This window comes from Grammomys surdaster, unplaced genomic scaffold (genome assembly GCF_004785775.1).
Source record: "Grammomys surdaster isolate TR1022 unplaced genomic scaffold, NIH_TR_1.0 126313, whole genome shotgun sequence".
NCBI lineage: Eukaryota > Metazoa > Chordata > Mammalia > Rodentia > Muridae > Grammomys > Grammomys surdaster.
Window position 1 is genome coordinate 6427242 of NW_021621113.1, and position 22637 is coordinate 6449878.

A 22637-nucleotide genomic window follows, 5' to 3' on the forward strand; every position below is an offset into this window, starting at 1 on the left:
TCTGACCTCTACACGCACGTTGTTCCTTTCGTGACCCTGTCCCTTGGAGGAGCTGAGGCAGCTGTGCTGAAGATGTAAATATCACACGGAATGGCCAGGGGTGACATGCAGAAAGCAGCACAGAGAGGGGCTGGGGGTGGGGACACACTGTAATCCCAGCTCTTGTTACAGAGAGCCCCGTCTCGTGCCCCCTCCCCAATCACTCAGACACAGATTAGAGTCCATTGAAAATCTTTACTCCAAAAGGCTGGGACTATATGCAAGTGTTTGGAGAACTTAGGTGTGGCCCAGGGTGCCCAGAATACAGGGGTTTTTAAAGGCAGAAACCACATCCTGGTTTTTTGCTTGACAGCTGCAGGGAGGCTTCTTAGAAGTAAGCAGTTCGAAGCAAGCAGTGTTAACAGAAGCTGAGATGGGTTACCCTGTTCCTCGGATAGAGTAGGGGAATTTTCCATGGGGTTCTCCATCAAGGAGACCAAATTCTGGTTAACACTGAAATGGTCTCAGCAGGAATCCAAGATGGAGGAGGCTCTGCAGGGTCTCGCCCATCACAGGCTGAGGAGATGTAGGCAGGAAGATTTCGACTGCAAAGGGAGCTTGGTTTACAACGTGAATTCAGGTCACCAGACTCTGGAAAATGAGTATCTGACTTCCAAAACCGGGCTCACTATGGATCAGTCTAACCTGAAAGACAAAAGAAACAAGGCAGTGTGGACCCAAGACTGGACTCCAGTAACATGTTGCACACAAGCCCCACAACCTGGGTTTGAGATGCCCTGCACATACAAGAAACAAATGGAGAAAGAGAACTGACTCCACAAAGTTGTCCTTGCCTCTACATGAGTGCCATGTGCTCCCCCAACACACAATTACAGACACAATTACACACACACACACATACACACACACACATATATATGTATATATATTTGTTTTTCAGGACAGCGTTTCTTTGTGTAGCCTTAGCTGTCCTGGAACTCACTCTGTAGTCCAGGATGGCCTTGAACTGCCTGCCTCTGTGCTAGGATCACAGGGTGCCACCAGTGCCTGGGTAATAAATAGTTTTTAAAAAGAAGAAACCAAGAAGACAAAGAGAGCAGCCCTGGTAGCTCATGTCTATAATCCAGGTGGTTCGGAAGATGAGGCAGAAGGAGCGGGAAGCCTGTTTGATGTGAGGATTTCCAGCCCACCCTGAGTCTGTCTCAAAAAAGGGGTTGGGGGAGACAGAGAGAAGAAGGAAAGTACATTTCCTGCTAAGTTCTGCATATGGGATGGAGAAAGAAGCCTGTGTGAAGACTCTGGATGCCCTAGGCAGGAGTATAGTGGGTGGGGCCAGTGAGATGGCTCAGTGGACAAAGGCCATGGCTCTACCCAACCTGACTCCCTGAGTTCAATCTCTGGAACCCACAGAGTGGGAGAAGAGAGCAGACCCCTGAAGGGGATCCTCTGACATTACATGTGCCACTGCAGTACACCCAACAAACGCTCCCAAAATAAACAAATAAATATAATTTTTAAAAAAGGATTTGTCTGGGATGGAGGTCTAGGTTCAGTGTGATGTCACCATATAGTTGGTATTGGGACCATAGGACAGAATGAACAGTCTTGGGAGAAAGTGTACAGAGATAAAGAGAACCTGGAAGACAAACACCTAAGACAGCCTCACAGGGAGGTCAGGCAGGATTCAGACAGCAGCCCAGAGCATGTGGGAGGGGCTGGGGCATGGTGGCACACATCTGCAGCCACGCCAAGGTTGCGGTCAGACTGTACTACATTGTGGGTTCAGGGCCAGCCTGGGCTACCTAGTGAGATCAATGCCAGCCTGGGCCACCAAGTGAGCCCATGTCTCCAAAACCAAAAAACACAAAGCAAAACGTGTAGAAAAGTGTTCACAAAGCATGATGCGGCCATCTTGAACACCCAGCAGCTGTGAGTACCTGCCAGAGACTGGTCCAAGACTGAATCTCTCCTTCACAAGGAGGAGGGGGGAGGGCTTTGTGAGGCCCTGCCTCCCTCTGAAGATAGACATTTTCTTCAGTGGTGTAGTTGTCTGTAAGTCTCCCTATTCCTGTAAATAATTCTTTACAATGGCTGCTCCTATAAGCACCCCTAATTAAATTCATTGGTTTACCAGGCTCAACTAGGATGGAACTGTCCCTCTGGGGCCCTTTGAATAAGTAGACATTTGTTCATCTCCCCAGGCAAAGTTCACAGAGCAGAAACATACATCCACACACACACAGAGACCACCTCTTATCACCACCACCTCCACTTCCTCCTCCTCTTCCTCCTCCTCCTCCTCCTCTTCCTCCTCTTCCTCCTCACACAAATCAGTCTACATAAGAGCTGTGGCCCTAAGCTGTCAAGCACTGCTGACTATTGGGCTGGGAGAAAAACCAGAGCTAGGCCAAAGTGGCTTGTATAGAGAGCACTGATTGCTGTCTTGTGAGCACACTCATGAGGAACCTCCTTGAGGTGACTTTGAACCTGATACTTCATGTGACTTATAGACAAATTGAGAGCCTAGAAAAGTCCGTTCCCTTAGCTCCAGGCTGCCCAGCAAGACAAATGGTGTCAGGCTTTGTAAACCCTTCTGTTGCCCAGGGCTCTCAAACTTCACTCTGTCCTCCCACCCATCATGGCTGCTGGGATCCATACCCACAATTCCTCTGTGTGTCCCCTAATTATTCTTATACTTCCTTTCATGTACTCTGTGAAGACCCAGAATCAATAAGACACAACTGTGTGATCCTTTGGCCTGCGACATTGGATCGGCTTCTGCATTTGAGGCCCTGCCATCTGCCTGAAATGCTTCGACAGGCAGTTGGTGATGGTGCCAGCCCACAGCTCTACCCCTGCCATCTGCTTTTGGGTCTGACATTTGCTGCCTCCTCTGAGACCAGCTTAGCCAGCTCTTCTTGACATATGATGCTGATTCAGACTCTATCGTGACAGGGGAGACCACACTCCACTCACGTCCCTCTGTTCAGCTCCTTGCTTATGTGGCTGCAAGCTTCCCATGGTAGTAGTAGGTGACAGAAAACCCCGGGAAAGAACAAAACAAGGCTGGGAATTGTACCTAAGGGTTTCTGTTGGCTGGGGTGAAAGGCTGTGTCTAGGAGCCCCTTGGAACACCCATGGGATTGATCAGGCAAAATAACTCAGAGGAAAATGTCTTTCTTTGTCTTTCTCTCTTTGTCTGTCTTTCTTTCTTTCTTTCTTTCTTTCTCTCTCTCTTTCTTTCTTTCTTTCCTTCTTTCTTTTGCTTTGTGTTTTTGTTGTTTTGTTATTTTATTTGTTTGTTTGTTTTGTTTTTTTCGAGACAGGGTTTCTCTGTGTAGCCCTGGCTGTCCTGGAACTCACTCTGTAGACCAGGCTGGCCTCGAACTCAGAAATCCACTTGCCTCTGCCTCCCAAGTGCTAGGATTAAAGGTGTGTGTCACCACTACCCGGCTTTGTGTTTTGTTATTTTTAATTATGCAGGCTCTGGTTGCCTAGAATTTACTTTGTAAACCAGGCTGACCTCAGATTCTCAGCAATCTGACTGTCTCTGCCTCCCAAGTGCTAGGACTAAGGGTGTGTGTCGCCACGTTTGGCTACAAGATTATTAAGAAAGCAGGACTGAACAGCCAGGACTATACAGAGAAACTCTGTCTCAGGAAAAAGAAAAAAAAAAGAAAGAAAGAAAGAAAGAAAGAAAGAAAGAAAGAAAGAAAGAAAGAAAGAAAGCAAGCAAGCAAGCAGGACTAAGGCCAGGAGACAGTTCAGTGAATAAAACATTCATCATGTAAGTACGAAGCATGCATTTGAACCTCCAGGACACATGTAAAGCTGAGTGTGTAAGAGTGGTCTGTAAGCCCAGTGCTCCTGTAACCGGGTGCTGGCGGTCATCTAGAGGACTACAGAGCCCTCCAAATGGGATTCGCACAGGACTACTGGGGGGAAAAAAGGAAGGCCCAGTCTAGGAGAAAGCAAAAGAACAATCTTAGTGTAAATAGCTCCCCCAAGCATGGGAGAAGCCCTTCACTGGAGTCTGCTAAATAGACTCTGGGCTGGGTCCTTCCCTTTCCCCTCCTGGATTTGTTTAGATACCTCGCACATACACCTGTGCTTTTTTGTAATGTCTTCTGGGAATAGGAAGTACTGTCTTAGGGAGCTCACTATGGCTTTCCTTGTCTATGTATGTCTCTCCCTGTAACTCTCCCTCACTTCTGTGTGAGAGGGAAAGCAGAGACAGGAGAGTCCCCAGAGGAGGCTTACAGGACAGCTAACCTGGTGGGTAAGCATCAAACAACAAACAGAGCCTGCTTCAAATGTGACAGAAGGCAAAGACAGGCATACACTTATGTAAATGCTGATAAGTTATTTCTCTGCTGGTGAAATGAGCCAATTCAAGCCAAATTAGAGTAAAAAAAAAAAGGCTGTTTTATTAGGAAATCACTCTTGGATGAGTTCTCTGGTCCCAAGAAAGGAGGTCAGAGAAGGAAGTCACCATGGGGAGGAAAACAGTGGGGAAGGGGAAGAGAAAGAGAGAAGGAGAGAAAAGAGAGAAGGGGGAACCAAAATGTCTGGGGAGAGCCTCTGGGGGGACTCTGGGGAAGGGGAAACCCAGCCCCTGGGCTGGAAAGTTCAGGATAGAGAGTGGAGTTTGCCAGGTATGAACTGAGGGATACTGGGATAACCTGGAGGCCAGGTCCACTTTGGCCACCTCAACCATTTGTCCAGGGTCTGAAACCCAACATCCCAGCCTTTTGTTGATAATAAATGAATAAAGGGGGTGATGTAATTATCTATGACGACTTCCTGCTGACATTGGTGTGTCATTATTTTGGAGATCCTAAAAAAAAATCTGGATGCTAGTCAAGTCCTGGGAGAGCTAGTTGTTTCACTACTGTCCAGGTTGTGGGACCATCTGGAGGTAAAAGTGTGCAGGCCCATTTGAAGCAGTCTGTGAGGCGAGGCCAGAATACCTGAGTGACTGCTTTGGCCCTATCCTGGATGCAGATTCTAGGAACTGTCTGGACCTGGCAGGATGCTGGAACAGATTGTGTGTGTGTGTGTGTGTGTGTGTGTGTGTGTGTGTGTGTTTTAGGGGCAGAAGATAAAGTTAAGGAGTTTAGGGAGAAAAACGTTTTGTTGGGTGTACATTTGAAAGTTTTAGTCCCAGGGTAGTTGGAGGGGGTGGGTCTCAAGACCAAAGAAAGGGAACTAGATCCCACCCTCAGGAAAAGGCAGGTGAGGGGGGGAACAGGCTGTTGATTGACAGTACTTATTTAGAGTCCCTTTCACCTGTGAGAGGGGGAACCAAGTGGCTTTCCTGAAGCTTATACAAATCTTTTTAAGTTTACAAAAAGAAATAGATTTCAGATATGTTAGTATTACCACTGTTTAATGTTAAAGCTCTGAACTTCGAAGTCTCGATGCAACAGTAGCAGAGCAAGGAGAAGAAATTAAAGCATTTTCCTTTCTCCCGAGTGAAGTTGAAACGTAAGGGTTCTTTAAAAAGTCAGTTCTGTTAGATGATGTTTTGATGGGGCAAACACATGAAGGAAACTGTTCGCTGGAGCAGACACAGGTGAAAGGATGTTCTGCTGAAGCAAGCACATGTGGAGGGACAGGTGATGAAGGATCCTTTCCCAACAGCATGCATGTATTGGTCCGCCTTACACTGCGTAGTTGAGATCCATTTGTCGGGACTCCACAGAGAGAAAAGTACCAAAAGCCTTCTGGTGGTGTGCTGCAGTTTCTTGCCGCTTCCTTGGGCTCAGGCTGATTGGCAGGATGGTGTCAGCTAAGACAAACTCACGTGTTGAAGCAAGACACATGCTGAGACAAGCCCTGTGGAGGACATGTGATGTTTGGAGGGAGTATAAAAAAGAGTTGACAGACAATGGTGGAGGCTGAGCTAGGCTTGGTTACAGAGCTAGCTGTGCAGTGCTTGTTGGTGCCACATCTTTGCTGATCTTCAGAGAAGCACAGCTGAGAACTTCTCCTGACATTCCTGTTGGCCCTGGTCCCTCCTGCTGATTCCTGTTTGCTATCTGAACTCTACCGAACTGGACTGCTGGTATACACCATGAAATGCTTTTGAGTAGATCGAACTGCCGCTGCCTGTTAACCTGTGAATGAACTGCTGATTTCCAGACAACACAAATGGGAGTTGCTCCAAAGAACCTTTCTAAACAGGTCCACTTCTCCTGTATCCTTTCTTTTCCACTACCTCTGGTGGGTGATGAGCTACAAGGGCGGTTAGAGCATTTAAGAACCAGCATTAAAAATAGGCTTTAAGGCCGGGCAGTGATGGCGCACGCCTTTAATCCCAGCACTTGGGAGGCAGAGGCAGGCGGATTTCTGAGTTCGAGAGTTTGAGGCTAGCCTGGTCTACAGAGTGAGTTCCAGGACAGCCAGGGCTACACAGAGAAACCCTGTCTCGAAAAAAACAAACAAAAAACAAACAAAAAAAAAAAAACAAAAAAAATAGGCTTTAAAAAAGTTAGTTACACCCATGTACCTTCCATCATTTTCCTATCACCACTCAATGTTTCCCATCCTCCAACCTTCATAAGTTGCATTTCCCAACCTCAAAACGACTTCCTAGACCCTCAAACACTTTCCTAGATGCTTTTATAGCATCAGACCTTACTTTTTTGTTTGTTCGTTTTGTTTTGTTTTGGTTTGGTTTGGTTTTTGTTTTTGTTTTTGTTTTTGTTTTGAGACAGCGTTTCTCTGTGTAGCCCTGGCTGTCCTGGAACTCACTCTGTAGACCAGGCTGGCCTCAAACTAAGAAATCTGCCTGCCTCCGCCCCTCCAAGTGCTGGGATTAAAGGTGTGTCCCACCTCTGCCCAGCCAGACCTTACTTTTTAAAAATTTTTTATTTATTTATTTATTTATTTATTTATTTATTTAATGTATGTGAGTACACTGTAGCTGTCTTCAGACACACCAGAAGAGGGCATCAGATCCCATTACAGATGGTTGTGAGCCACCATGTGGTTGCTGGGAATTGAATTCAGGACCTCTGGAAAAGCAGTCAGTGTTCTAAACTGCTAAGCCATCTCTCCAGCCCATAAGCTTTATACTTCTTTCACTAGTCTATCAAACCCCTCAGAGACCCGAGAAAGATAAATTGTAACTTAAATGGCTTTTGTATCAATTAAAATAACAGAAACTACTCCAAAGTCTATTACCTAGTCAGTTGTTCCAGGCTCCTGTAGTCTCCATGGCACCACAAGCAGAGGCAGTCTTTGGCCATCATGCTCAGAAGATGAGACTTTTTCTGTGGAGAAACATGGGAGAGATTGACTTCACCTTGTCTGAAGCAATGTGAGACAGTTAACTCACATACATACAACTTAAATAAATGTTGAGGTTTGTTCTGTTGCTATGTATTATAATGCTAAATTCTGTATCCCAAGGTCTAGTTGCTTCAGAGTGAGTTCTCGCATATATCAGCTTTTGTTGTGCAAACCTTGCTCCTTAACTTAAAATTATTGGTTGAATAAAGATGCTGACAGCCTGTAGCTGAGCAGATGAGAGGAAGCAGAGCTTTGGATCTCGGGCTTGGGGTCTAAGGAAAGATCAGGGGGAGAGAGAAGGAGAAGAAAGAAGGCACCTTGAAGTAGGTAGATCATGAGCGCTGGCCATGAGGGCTGGCCAGTTGGAGTAGGGGCTGCCCAGGCAGGACATGGCAAGTGACATCTCGGGGTTATTGACAGGGAATTAGACAAAATAACATAGATGGTTGACATCTGCCCAGCTCCAGTGCTTTAAGGCTTTTAAAAATATAAAGGTTCGCCAGGCGGTGGTGGCGCACGCCTTTAATCCCAGCACTTGGGAGGCAGAGGCAGGCGGATTTCTGAGTTCGAGGCCAGCCTGGTCTACAGAGTGAGTTCCAGGACAGCCAGGGCTACACAGAGAAATCCTGTCTCGAAAAACCAAAACCAAAAGCTAACAAAAATAAATAAAGGTTCTGTGTCTTTTATTTGGGAACTGAATGATCTAAGATGGGGTAGAAACCCCCAAATAATATTTATCACTACAAATAAATATGGTTTTGAAAAAATAAGGATTAAGGAAAAATAGAAGAGCATACCCGTTCACCTAAATGAGAAGTTCATAGGGAGCACAGTGTCAAGGAAGAGCTGGGGTGAGGAGTTCATGCAGTCGAAGCTCAGATTTTTATCAGATTTTATCAGATTTTTCTTGGTTCTTGATGGGCTCATCTGCAGACACTTGTAGCCGTATGTAGAGCCTGTAGCTAGTTTACAATCCACTCAGGGTTTCTCTCGTCCATAATCTTGTCCAGAAAACATCTGAATATACCTTCATTGGCCAGGACAGCACGATAAGCCCATTTTTGAAGATGGACTTTAGTTGGCCCCACAAAAAAAAACATGCAGTGGGTACGTTAGGAGAGAAGAGCCCTCTAAACAGAAAGACACTGGTAGCAAAGGCAGGATGAATGGGACCAGGGTCTGCCCCAATTACTCAGGGTCTGAGTTCTGAAGTGGAAACTCTGATTTTTGTGGAAAGTCAGTTATATCGAAGAATGTTTCACTGAAGCAGACACAAGTGAAAGGATGCTTTCCTAAAGCAGACACTGGAAGGAGTGTTTTCCTGAAGTGGACACAAGTGAAAGGATGTTTGCTCAAGCAAGCACAAGAAAGGACCCATTGATGTTAAGAAGGACCCAACAGACAGCAGACAACACTGGATGGTATTGGTATACCTTGCTGTTCTTTAATGGTCATCGTTGGTAATGACTTCACAGAAAAACAAAAAACACACACACACACCAAAAAACTTCTGTTGGTGTTCTGACAGCTTCTTACTGCTCAAATAGTCTCTGGGTGATTGGGAGTGTGATGTCAGCTAATACAGACTCACATGGCGTTTTACTGAGGGAAGACCATGGAGAACACGTGATGTTTGCAGGGAGTATAAATAGGACTCAATGGACAGTGATGGCAGGCTTGCATAGATAGCTTTGCAATGCATCCTGGTCTCCAGTCTTCATACTCGCTTTGTTGAAAGAGGCCCAGCAGAGAACTTCTGGCATTCCTGCTGGGTCCTGATCGCTCCTGCTGACTCGTGCAGACTCAACAGAGGCCTTGCTGTTTCTGCTGGTTTGTGACACCGCTGCTGATATGTGTTTGCTGTCCTGATATTACTGAACTGGACTGCTGGTATAGATCCTGACAAGGCAGATTAGATTTGTCCCAAAGAACAATTTCTAAACAGGTCCACTTTCCCCGAATCCTGATAAACTTTCTTTTCCACTACCTCAGGTGGGTGGTGGGATAGAAGGGAGGTTAAAGCATTTAAGGACACTTATTAAAACTAGGTTTTGAGGGGCTGGAGAGATGGCTCAGCAACTAAGAGCACTGACTGCTCTTCCAGAGATCTTGAGTTCAATTCTCAGCAACCACATGGTGGCTCACAACCATCTGCAATGGGATCTGATTCCCTCTTCTGTTATGTCTGAAGACAACAGTATACTCATATATAGTAATAGTGTACACATATATAAAATAAATAATTTTTTAAAGTAGGTTTTGAAAAAAAAAAAAGTAAGTCAACAGAGTTCGATTCCCAGCATCCATAAACCAGGAGTCCATGTCCACTCTTGTAATCCCAGCACTCTGGAGATGAAAGCAAGAGGCTCAGAAGTTCAAGGTCATTCTCAGCTACACAGTGACTTAAAGGTCAGCCTGGGATATGTGAAATCTTATATCTACAAAGGGGGGTTATATTAGCTACTTCTCCATTCTGTGGTAAATGACTGTACCGGCTGGTTTTGTGTGTCAACTTGACACAAGCTGGAGTTATCACAGAGAAAGGAGCTTCAGTTGAGGAAATGTCTCCATGAGATCCAGCTGTAAGGCATTTTCTCAATTAGTGATCAAGGGTGAGAGGGCCCATTGTGGGTGGTGCCATCCCTAGGCTGGTAGTCTTGGGTTCTATAAGAAAGCAAGCTGAGCAAGGCAGGGGAAGCAAGCCAGTAAGTAACATCCCTCCATGGCATCTGCTTCCTGACCTGCTTGAGTTCCAGTCCTGACTTCCTTTGGTGATGAACAGCTGTGTGGAAATGTAAGCTGAATAAACCCTTTCCTCCCCAACTTGCTTCTTGGTCATGATGCTTTGTACAGGAATAAAAACCCTGACTAAGATAATGACCTTGACCAAAAGCCACTTACGGAAGAGAGAGTCTATTGTAAAGTAAGGTGTTGTGGGCTAGTCCACAGTGGTGGGCAAGCATGCATCTGGAGCAGGAAGCTGTGTGCTCACATCTTTATGTGGAGGAAAGGTGATGGGACAGGTCTCCTTCTGAAGCCCTGGCTGACCTGGAACTCACTCTGTAGACCAGGATGACCTCAAAGTCACAGTGATCCATCCACCTGCCTCAGCCTCCTGAGTGCTGGGATTACAGATGTATACTGCCGTCCCCAGCTTTATGTTTCTTCTTTAGAACTCACAGCTTTATTAGGGTTGGTCTGCTGCCGCCATCTATCTAAATGCTAAATACCAGCTAGCCCCTAAGACCTGGATGACCTCAATGAGGAGATCCTCACTACACCAAGTGATGCTATGTAACTTTGCTCACCAAGTTAATTGGTCAATAAAAGGCTAAAGCCTGTGATTAGGCAATAGATAAAGGTAGGCAGGTTTTCAGTTACCTGGCTGAGGGATCACAATTAGAGATGAGAGAAAGAAGAGAGGAGGAGGCCACCATGAGAGAAGATGGACCATGAGCACAGGACCAGGAGAAACAGCAAGTAACAAGGTACATGTGGCTGAGATGTAAGTCAGCTCCAAAACCTGCCCAATCTAGGTTCACAGCTTGTAAATAAAACACCTAGATTGTGAGTCTGTTATAGGCTATCTAGAATAGATCATTTATTCTACACACCTTTGTACTTGACAGCTCCCGCTTGGCTTGGCTGGATGGACAGCATTGCTGTGCTTGTACCTTGGGGCTGCAAGTAAGTAAAAGAACTATTTCAGCACAAGCTCTGCAGTGTGGGGACAGTTGATCTGAGAGGTTGCCCAGTGACTAAAGAGAGGGTAGCATACACTTGGTGTCAAAGGGCCAGGACAAAGCAGAGGGCGGCACACATTTTAGCATGCTACTCAAAACAGCACCTAACTTAAACTTACAGATTGACTGGAGAGATGGCTTGGTGGGTCAGGCGGAGCAGTGCTCTTGCAGAGAAGCTGAGTTCAGTTCCCAGCATCCATGCTGGTTAGTGACTCAAAACCACCTGTAAGTCAGGTGCCAGTGTATCCAACCTCTCTTTTGGACTCCATAAACACCCACACTCACACATGCACACACACACACACAGACACATACACACACACACACACGTGCACACACACACATGCACACATATAATTTAATTTTTAAAAAAATCTTTAAGCCAGGCGGTGGTGGCGCACGCCTTTAATCCCAGCACTTGGGAGGCAGAGGCAGGCAGATTTCTGAGTTCGAGGCCAGCCTGGTCTACAGAGTGAGTTCCAGGACAGCCAGGGCTACACAGAGAAACCCTGTCTTGAAAAACCAAAAAAAAAAAAATCTTTAAAAAAATATATTTTTATTTTTTAGATTTTATTTAGGTGTTTGGTGTTTTGCTTATATACATGTACATCTGTATGCCATATGCCCAAAAGAGGCCAGAAGAGGGCTTTGGAGTTACAGACAGTTGTGAACAGTCATGTAGGCCCTGGGAATTGAACATGGGTCTTCTGAAACAGCAGCCAGTGCCCTGACTACTAAGCCATCTCTACAGCCCTTAAAACTATTTATTTAATTTTATGTGTATGCATGTTTTGCCCACCTGTATTTGTTCCACATTTATGCATTGTGCCTGTGGAGGTCAAAATAAGGTACCAAGTTCCCATGAGCTGCCATGTGGGTGCTGAGAACTGAACCCCAATCCTCTGCAAGAGCAACCAGTGCTCTGAACCACTGAACCATCTCTCCAGCCCCAACATACAACCCATGGAATGCTTATTTCTATTATTTATTTTGGTCTTGTTTGTTTTGATTGTGTGCGTGTGTGAGTGTGTGTGTTTTGTTTTGGGGAACATTTCTCATTATTTAACCCTGCCTGATCTGGTATGATCAGACTGGGTTCAAACTGGCAGCAATCTGCCTGCTTATGCTTCTTGAATATTTTGGGATTACAGGTGTAAGACACCATACTGGTCTTTATTTCTGAAATTTCTCTGTAATACCATAATTGGCCACAGGTAACAGAAACTGTAGAAAATGAAGCCTTAAGCAGGGAAAGGCTAGTGTGCCACCACCCACTACTTTACAGATATTTCAGAGGCACAGAGAAATTCTGTGGCTTAACCAAATTCACAAATCCAGTAAGTAATAGATCTGGGCACAGTCCAAAGACTCTGGCTTCTGAGTTCACCCTGTAAAAAATGTGCTATCTTAGCCGAAGCTGAGCCCATCTTCTGTGAGAAGTACTGAAGTTCAAAGTCTATATTCACACAGCATGTGGATTGGCGCACACCTAGAATTCCAACTCAGAGCCAGCGAGCCAACTTTGGGCATTTCGACTGTTGTGTGCTGCCCCCTAGTGCTCCTACGGGAGAATACAGCAGAGGCAGGCAGCCCTCAAGGGAAGGACGCAGCCTTGCAGAGCCTGATTATGGCACCCATCTACAGTCCCCCGAGCCCCAAAATAGCTGTGCGTCAGCTTCAAAACAGCCATCTGTCTGTGCAGTTGTAATGTGTTTGACTGCTTTGAGACCCTGAAACCCAACATATCCAACCTAAGTTAGCATCGTTATACCCTAAGCTCTCTGTCCATCCAGTTGCACGAGTCAAAGATCGAGATGATCTTTGATACATATCTCTTCTATCAAAAGACCATAAAGCCAGAAGTCTGAAGCAGAGACCAGAGAAGGTGACTGGAAAAGTATAATCAAACATAGCAGAGAAACGATGGTAAAAGCAGAAGCCTGAGGCCAAAGCTATCTGGCATAAGGTCAGGAGGTACTGCTTACAAAGCCAGGACTCCAGGCTGTGACGGGGACAGAAGTGACCGGGTGGGTAGAGGATGTCCCCAGCATGCTCTAGGTTTGAAGAAAACAAAAACTGATTTCAGTGCTGGAGTGTAGAATACTTACCAAGCATGTGCAAAGTCCCAGGTTTTAGCGCTAATGGGGGGGGGGACCTTTTAACTAAAATAGAAAAATGTTTTCTGTTAGGAATGTAGCTCTGTTGGTAGAGTGCTCGCCTACATGCATGAAGTCCTAGGTTCTATCCCAGCATAGCATAAGTCAGGCAGGTCTTTAATCAGGTACTTGGGGAGGGGTTCAGAGCAGAGGTTCAACGTCATCTTCAGCCAATTAGAGAGTTTGAGACCAGCCTGGGTAACACAAGATTCTGTCTCAAAAAAAAAAAAAAAAAAAAAAACAAAAAAAAATTTAAAAATATTTGTTTTCTAAGTAAAATAAAAAAAAAAATACTCAGGAAGAAAGATTGTTAGTCTGGATCCTTCACCCCAGGAGCCTGTCCTGTTCCTTGTCTTGTTGGACTCTAGGCCAGTGAGCTATGCTGTTGTGCTTTCAGAATGTCATCTTTTGTTTTGTCTGCTTTAAGGAGAAGTAAAAATTGAGCGTATTCAGAGCCGGGTAGTGGTGGTGCACACCTTTAATCCCAGTACTTGGGAGGCAGAGGCAGGCGAATTTCTGAGTTCGAGGCTAGCCTGGTCTACAGAGTGAGTTCCAGGACAGCCAGGGCTACACAGAGAAACCCTATCTCAAAAAAAAAAAATTAAAAAAACCAAAACAAAACAAAAAATTGAGCATATTCTTGGCTGGGCATTGGGGGGCCGGGGGTGCACACCTTTAATCACACCTCTCAGGACTGGTCTACAAAGCAAGTTCCAGGACAGACAGGGCTACACAGAGAAACCCTGTCTCAAGAAACAAAAGAAAAAATGTGCAAATTCTTTCCTTGTTTGTTTGTTTGTTTATTCTCATTTTTTATAGTTTTTGACACAGGGTCCCATTGCATAGCTCAGGTTGGATTCAAGCTCACCATGTAACTAAAGCTGCCCTTTAACTTGAAGTCCCTGTTGCCAGCTTTCTGCACACTTGGCTTAAACTAGCTTTTAGTTATTTTGTCGTGTGTGTGTGTGTGTGTGTGTATGTGTGTGGTATGTGTGTTTGGTGTATGTGTTTGTGTGTGTGTGGTGTGTGTGATATGCATGTATGTGGTGTGTGTGGTACTCGTGTGTGGTGTGGATGTGTGTGTGGTGTGTGTGTTTGTGTGTGTGTGTGTTGCACATGATGAGATTTATGTGCAACCTAGGCTTATGTGCATGCAGAGGTCAGAGGGTAAGATTTGAACTCAGGTACTCAGTCTTGTGCAGCAAGTGCTGTCACCCTGAACCATCACCCCAGGCCCCTTAAAGCACTTTGAAGCATCACTTTAAGAGCAATAACTCCATTTATAGTATTATACAACCTCTATTTCAAAAATGTTTTTATCACTCAAACAAGAACTATGTACCTAGGAAGCAATAGCTGCCCATGGCCTCCAATCTGGAACTGAATCCACTCTTCCTGCCTCTGTGAATTTGACTATTCTTAATATTTCACATATTCATATTATTTTAGGCAGTACTGGGGATTGAACTTGGGGACTGATGTACTGAGGACAGACACTCTATCACTGAGTTATAAACCCAGACAGCAATATTTTATATTTGTGGAAACATATAGTGTTTGTCCTTTCTTTTTTGTTTGTTTGTTTTGTTTTGTTTTGTTTTGTTTTCAAGACAGGGTTTCTCTGTGTAGCCCTGGCTGTCCTGGAACTCACTCTGTAGACCAGGCTAACCTCAAACTCTCAAACTCAGAGATCCGCCTGCCTCTGCCTCCCAAGTGCTGGGACTAAAGTCGTGCGCCACCACTGCCTGGCGTGTTTGTCCTTTCTTATATGCCTTATTTCACTTAACATAAATGTCTTCAAGGTTTACCTATGGTGTAACACGGTGTAAAATCAGAAATGTCTTCCTTTTTTTTTTTTTTTAAAGATTGATTGATTTATTTATTTTATGTATGAGTACACTATAGCTGTCTTCAGACACACCAGAAGAGGGCGTCAGATTCCGTTACAGATGGTTGTGAGCCACCATGTGGTTGCTGGGAATTGAACTCAGGACCTCTGGAAGAGCCATCAGTGCTCTTAACTGCTGAGCCATCTCTCCAGCCCACATCTTCCTTTTTCTTTTTCTTTTTTTTTTTTTTTGTGTGTGTGTGTGTTTTTTTTGTTTTTTGTTTTTTGGTTTTCTGAGACAGGGTTTCTCTGTGTAGCTCTGGCTGTCCTGGAACTCACTCTGTAGACCAGGCTGGCCTCAAACTCAGAAATCTGCCTGCCTCTGCCTCCCAAGTGCTGGGATTAAAGGCGTGCGCCACCGCCGCCCGGCTTCATGTCTTCCTTTTATGACTGAACAATACTCACATGTATCGTTTATTCAGTCGTCTCTCATTGAACACTGGGTTGTTCAGTGATTGTAAAAGACACGATGAATAATGAACAAATGTCTGCTCGAGCCTCAGTTACCTTGAGTTTATTTTAAAAACACTCCATATAACACTTGTGATAGTTGATCTCCACTGTCAGTTTGAGGGGATCTAGAATTGCCTAGGAGACTGCGAGAGATCGGCTAGAGGTAAGGTTAACTGAGATGGGAAGACCTGTCGTCCACTGCGGGCGGCCCCATTCCCTGCCTGGGACCCTGAACATGCATTCATTGCTCTCTGATTCTGGTGGATACGATCTGACCACCTGTCTCAAGCTGCCTCTATAGCTTCACTACGATAGGTCAAACCCTGGGACTTTACGTTCCTTTCTCCCTCAAGTTGCTTTTCTCAGTCCCCTGCTTTGTGTTTAAATCACAACAGGAAAAATAATTAAAACAACACTCTGTGGGTGAAATAAGATCACACCTTGCTCTTTTGAGACAGGATCTCACTAAATAGCTGAGACTGACCGTAAACCATGATCTTCCTGCCTCAGCCTCCTGAATACTGCGATTATTATAGGTATGTGCCCCCTACTCAGTTATCATTCTCATTTGAAAAAAATATTTATGTACCTGGGTGTGGTGATGTCCACTTGACATCCACCCAATACTTGAGAGGCAGAGGCAGGTAGGTCTCTGAGTGTTTGAGGATAGCCAGGGCTACAAAGCAAGACCCTGTCTCAAAATAACAGTAGGGATTAGAGAGAGAGCTGAATTAAGAGCACATACTGTTCTTCCAGAGGACCCACATCAGGTAGCTCACAATCACTTGTAAACTCCAGCTTCAGGGGCCTCTAAGGCATCTGGCTTCTGTGGGCACCTATATTCACATGCATACACCAAACACACATAGACACAAAGTTAAAAACAACTTTACCTATTGATCTATTCATTTAGGGGGTATGCCATGAAGCACGTGTAGCAGTCCAAGGACAACTTCCATGGTTCTCTCCCTCCGTGATTGGAACTCAGGACATCAGGTTTGGCTGCAAGCACCATGAGCCATCTCATCTGCCCCATTGAGTCTTCTTCGTTTGTTTGTTTTATGATATAGGCTGGACCAAATGAATTTGCTACTTTTTTAGATCAAAGGAGCCCAAACAATAGCAATGTTGTATGATATGATTCAGCCTAATATTATGCCTAAACATAGAAATTCAGGTTGGTTTTGAACTATATGAGAAGGACCCCTTTCATATGAACACATGGACTGGCCTTTCGTACTCAATGTTACACTAGCTCGGTACAGCCATACTTCTGGTCTCTACTTGTTGTCTATGCTCTAAAAAGATTGCTCTGAGTGAATTTTCTGCACTTCTGTATCTCCTTTATGTCCTTTAGTGGTGTTTGTATTTCCCTTTTTTTTTTTTTTTTTTTTAAGTTTTTTTTTTATGATTTATTTTATTTATTTTATTACGAGTACACTGTAGCTATCTTCGGACACACCATAAGAGGGCATCCAATCTCTTTATGGATGGTTGTGAGCCACCATGTGGTTGCTGGGATTTGAACTCAGGACCTCTGGAAGAGCAATCAGTGCTCTTAACCGCTGAGCCATCTCTCCAGCCCCTGTATTTCCTTTTTGAGGCCACCATGAACGATGGTTTTTGTCTGCTTGCTTGGTTGGGTTGTCTTTGAGACAGTCTTCTATAGCCCAGGATGGCTTTGAAATCCTGATCTTCCTGCCTCCACCTCCCAAGCGCTGGGATGACAGGCTGTGGTAGTACACCTTGCTGAAGAGTTTCTTTTCTTGGCAGTCTAGGAACTCACTCTGTAGACCAGACTAGCCTCAAACTCACAGAGATCCATTTGCCTCTGCCTCCTGAGTGCTGGGATTAAAGGTGTGTTCCACCAGGCTGAATGGTTTCTACCAGTCAGTCCCTTGTATACATTTCCTCCTGCCACAGCATGACAAGAACTTCTCGTGAATGTGCCCTAGAACAGGCCTTGCTAGTCTTAGAGTATACAGAAGAGTCACTATACACCATGGGACTCATTTTCTGAGTTCCAGTGGAGACTATGGTGTGCCCCTTGCCCCAGAAGGAAATGTGATATACTGTGAGAAGTTCTGCCACCAGGCCTTTGCTGGGAACAGTATACTGTGTACACTTGCCACAGGCATCTCTCACAAATCTGGTATTTCCATGTGTGACTTTCCTCATCCTCCTCCCCAGTGGACAGAGGTACCTTCTTTTTCATTTGTTTGTTTGTTTAATTATTTATGTCTTTTTTGAGACAGGGTCTCTCTACTCAGCCCGGCCTGTCCTAGAACTCACTCTGTAGACCAGGCTGGCCTGGAACTCACAGAGATCTGCCTCTCCCTGCCTCCAGAGTGCTGGGATTAAAGGCATGTGCCACCACATCTGGCTAGAGAGGTCCATGTCTACAGAGAGGAAACTGCAAGACAGAAAGTGTCTTGCTCCCATGTCAAACACTTCATGCAAACACTCTGATCTATGTCTTCCTTCTGCATCAGTTTCTACATCAGCAATGCAGTGTGTGCGCGTGTGTGTGCACGTGTGTGTGTGTGTGTGTGTGTGTGTGTGTGTGTGTGTGATAATCCCTGACTCACAGATAGTTACCACATTTTTTTTTTATCTCCTGTTAGTGATATTTGTATGGTCCCAGTTTGGGGTTACCTCGAATGAGATTTATACCTCACAGATTAGTGGGAGGTTAATCATACTATGCAAATAAGGGGTTTAGCACAGACCTCAGAGATCCTCCTCAACGCTCATGTCAGTCAGCACTGACATCCGGCTATTCATCTGTTGGTAAGGAGAGAAGATGCTTGGGGTAGAGTAAGCCCTGACTTCCTGCTGCCCAATACCATGCCTCCTGTGGAGCCTTCTAGGGAAGTGGATTTTGGTCTCCTCATGTGTCTCTAAGGGCCACACAGCACTGAATTCTTTACTCTATTCAGGGTTCAAGGTCTCTGCAAACTAAGGTTCCTGTTTTCAGCTGCATATTTGCAAAAACTGATGAGAAGGTGAACTGGCAAGCCAACTGGAAGCCCCTAGCTCTGGCCCAGAGCAAAAAAAAAAAAGATATCAGGGCCTATGTTGGGTGTGGAGGTACATGCTTGTAATCCCAGCACTCCACAGGTAGGAAGAACAAGTGCTCGAGGCCAGCCTTGGCTACATAGTGAGCTAGAGGCCAGCCTGGGATACGTGAGACTTTGTCTCAGAAAACCGTTAACGTCTACTACAGCTGCACCCCTCAGAACATAGCTGATCTAGTCTGATCTCGACTCAAAGCAGGATGTGGTTGATACTTGGATGGGAAGGCCTAAATAAGAAGAGCTGAAGACTCGTTCAGCTCAGAGAGCACTGGCTGCTCTCCCAAGTTCCAAGGTTCTAAGTTCAATTCTCAGGTACTCACATAACAGCTTACAAACCTCTGTAACTCCAGTTTCAGAGGATCCCATGCCCTCCTCCAGTCTCTTACCCTACCAGGGATGCAACTGGTGCACGGATGTACATGTAGGCAATACATCCATACATATAAAAATTAATGTAAAAGGAGAAACCTATGTAAGTGAGTGTGTAGACGGACAGACAGATTGACAACAGATTATTGCCTAGCTATACAAACAGTGAAGAATATTTGCTAAGCATCTGGTATGTGCCAGGCCCTGTACTCTGGGGTCAGGGACGGCTTCCTAGGAGCCATGGTCTTTGAGTAGGAGCTTTCAGGTCTGGTAGGCGCTCCATGGGCTCTCGGACACCTCCAGGACACTGGCCTATAGAGCAGGGAGGGGACCTGAGCAGTTGCCTGACCGTCCCTCTCAGGGCCTCACTCTCCAGGCTAGGCCGGAGCTGGGCGGAGCCTCGGCCAGGTGCGCGGAGCCAGGAAGTGTGTCCCCAGCGGCGGCCCGTGCCGCGCTCCCGCGAGACGCTTACCTGCGACCCAGGTGAGTGCCGAGGGGGGCGGGGGAAGGGCTGAGCGGAGGTGGCTTACCTGGCTGGCCAGGTAAGTCCTGCGCGGGTCCGCGGGGGCGCAGAGCGGTGCAGCCCCGGGTGGGTGACCCTAGAGGCCGCGCCTGGATGGCGGCGGGGAGCGGGCCCTGCTCCTCGGGCCCCGACGTCCACTTCCGGGGTGCGCGGGCCGGGCCGGAGCGGCCGAATGGGCGCGGGGCTGGGCGGGCCGGGAGGCCTGGGGTGCTGGGACCGGGCGCCGTACGTGGGACAGAGTCGGGAGTCGCCGGCCGTGGCGCTTGTGGCAAGCGAGGCAGTGAGCGCCCCGACGGCAATGCGTACCCTGCCGCCTGGACGCGTGTCCTGCCTGCAGAGGAGGGCGGCTGAGGCTGCGGGGTGGGGGTGTGCACTGTAACCCTGCGCTCGAGCTGGGCTGACCCGCGGCTTGCTGACCATAAGTTTGCTTGGGCAGAGGCTGCTGCAGCCGGCTCGTCCTGTGGACGCAGCGAGGAGAGCCCATGGGGAGCCCCGGAGTGTGTGTGTGTGTGTCTGTCTGTCTGTCTGTCTGTCTGTCTGTCGCTGTGTCTCTGTGTTTTGCGGGGACTGTCGGAAAGGCGAAGGCAGTGAGAAGTCAGAGTCCTGGGACCGCCAGACCTTGAGGCATCCTTGTTATGGCTTCAAATGCTGCCGAGTGAGAATGACAAGAGAGTGTCTTCCCAGGCTTTCGCTAAACACTGAGCTCCACCCCTCAACCCCCCATTAGAGCATTAGAAAGACTCTACTCTCTCCCATTTTGAGAGATGAGGTTTTCCATTTTTATTTTACATCACATTGGTTTATTATTTATTTATTTATTTATAATTATATTTAAGTTAATTAATTTAATATATATTTTGTTTTGCTTTTGAGACAGGGTCTCATATGGCCCAGGCTAGACTAGAACCCAGTATGCAGCCAAAGATGACCTACCTGTATTCCTAATCATCCTGTCTTGTGCTGGGGTTACAGACAGGGGCCACCTCATTACTCTTAAGATGAATCTATTTAAAGATGAGGAAGCTAGGACCGAGAGTCTTGTCCCAGGCCAAAATAGATGCAAAAATTGATCCCACTAAATTTAGTGAGCAGTGTTACTGGATTGGAGGAGGGATGGACCAGGGACAGTAGTAGGAAAAGGCAGATGTAACCTGGAATTTTGAGGGACGCTGAGGCAAGGCACTATCCATAACACAAACAGGAAGGCTGGTAGCTTGGTTGTTTGGGTTTCAGACAGGGTCTGTCTTGGGTAGCCCAGGCTGATCTTGAACTCAAGGAATCTGCCTGCCTCAGCCTTTCTAGTTCTGAAATTACCTGAGGGAGCCACCAAATGTGGCTTATCTTTTGTCCTTTTTCTTCTTTTGTCCCTAATTGGAGATATGGCACAGAGCAGAGCACCTGGGGTGATGAGCCTGGCTTACCACACAGCAAATCTGTTCCTTCCCAGCCTGCCGACTTGAACTGTCCTCTCTGTTCTCTGAGCTTCAGATTCCTGAACTGTGCAGTGACAGTAAATTATTCACATGGCAGTTGTAAGGACTGAGTAATGTGGAAGGCCTCTGGCTAGAGCCATTTTCTAGCCCATCCACTGCTGTCTCCTCAGTGCTGAGCACAGTGCTGGCCCGTGGTAAATGTGTAATGAACAGCAGTCAGTCCTAAGCCTTTGGTGGTGAGGAGAGAAACAGTGATCCAGCCCAGTGTCAGTAACCATGACACTCCTACAGACCCACCAAGTGAATGAACAGTGTGTAGGTGCCACAGATGGATGGTAGGACTCTGGATGCAAGCCCTCCAAAGGTGCCAGCTGATGCTGGCAGCTTTAACTGGCCCTTTCCTCACAAATCCACAGGTGGGATGGGCTAGTAGAGGAATCCTCTTGAGAACTTGGGTGAGGAGTGGGTGAAGGTCTGAGCTCAGGCCAGCTGAGTGCAAAGAAAAGTGTGTTTGTGGGGGTTTGGGGATACAGCTCTATTGGTAGACACTTAGTGTGCATTAGACCCCAAGTTAGAGCCCCAGCTATGTATAGACCAGCACTTGTGAAGGCAGGAGAATCAGTGGGTTAGTCTGTTCCCAGCTACACTGTGAGTTGAGGCCTCCCAGGGATACATAAGAGCCTATCTCAAGAAACAAGTGTGACTTTGGACAACTTACTTAACCTTTGTGCTTCAGTAGTGTGGAATAATACTAAGAAGGCCTTGAGAATTAATAGATTTATTACAGGCAACATGCTTAGTGTAATGTAAGCTGTCTACAGTCACTTTCAGTAGAGCGGAAGCTCCTGAGCTGAGACAGCTAGTCTGTTTTCTCACTGTGTCCACAGAGTGCACAGTAGGTCCTCGGTGTTTGTTAAATGACTGAATGAATTCATGTCCAAATTCACATTTAATCAAATCAGGGCAAACATTTAGTTATCTTCAGCTGGATTGTGAACATTTTGTTTTGTTGTAATGGCATCTTATTATATAGTATGTGTTCATCTCAAAGTCATGATCCTCCTGCCTCAGCCTTTGTGGTACTAGGATGACTGCTGTGTGCCACCACATTCAATTGTTTAGAACTTTAAAGTCACAATTTGTTTGTATACTTAAAAAAAAAAAAAGGAAACAGAGCAGCAGGGTGGGAGGTGTTCAAGGGGGGGATTCCTTTCTTCCACTTATACACTTCCAAAGATGGGATCCTCCTACAGAGGCACACAGGCTCCCTGAGACTGCTGGTTCCTGTTCTCTTCTGTCTAGAGTCTAAGTCCTTTGTCTTTCCCCTCAGTGGTCTTCTCCTACCATAAAGTCACATGGAGTATGTTTGTGCCATGATAGTACCTTCCAAAACAGGCCCTATTCTCTGCTTAGAGGCAGAAAGGGGGCTGGCCTTTCGTAAAGAACATAATCCCTGGAGAGATATGATTATCCTAAAACGGTACAAGGCAAACCCAGTCATCAAGAGATCTCGGCAGAGGGGTACAGAAAGAGGGGCTCCCATTTGGCTAGAGGTCCTTGAGGTCCTTGGAGAAGGAAAGCTGAGTGGGCCCCAGAGAAGACTGTAAAGTTTCAGGAAGGAATCCTGTGTCCGTATCCAGTACAACGAATATTCCTTGTCTCCCTGTCTCTACATGAGCTGTCCAGGCATGTGCTGGCT

General features: G+C 46.2%; 1 protein-coding gene across 1 annotated transcript; it reads right to left on the bottom strand.

Moving 5' to 3' along the window:
* Positions 1-214: 214 nt before the first annotated feature.
* Positions 215-20454, bottom strand: LOC114614365. The gene is made up of 6 exons (XM_028760010.1): positions 20439-20454; positions 19513-19963; positions 10911-10977; positions 7189-7277; positions 5668-5838; positions 215-684 (listed from the first exon to the last, which is right to left on the bottom strand). Exons 1-6 carry the CDS (start codon positions 20452-20454, stop codon positions 675-677), a joined length of 804 nt encoding a protein of 267 aa, XP_028615843.1. The 3' UTR covers positions 215-674.
* Between the last annotated feature and the right edge of the window lie 2183 nt (positions 20455-22637).

Coding starts and splice junctions, on each gene's coding strand:
- LOC114614365 (XM_028760010.1), bottom strand. Junction 10,978..19,512: donor GGACTTACCTGGCCAGCCAG/GTAAGCCACCTC, acceptor ACTTACTTGCAG/CCCCAAGGTACAAGCACAGC. Junction 7,278..10,910: donor GGGAGCTGTCAAGTACAAAG/GTGTGTAGAATA, acceptor GTTTCTCCACAG/AAAAAGTCTCATCTTCTGAG.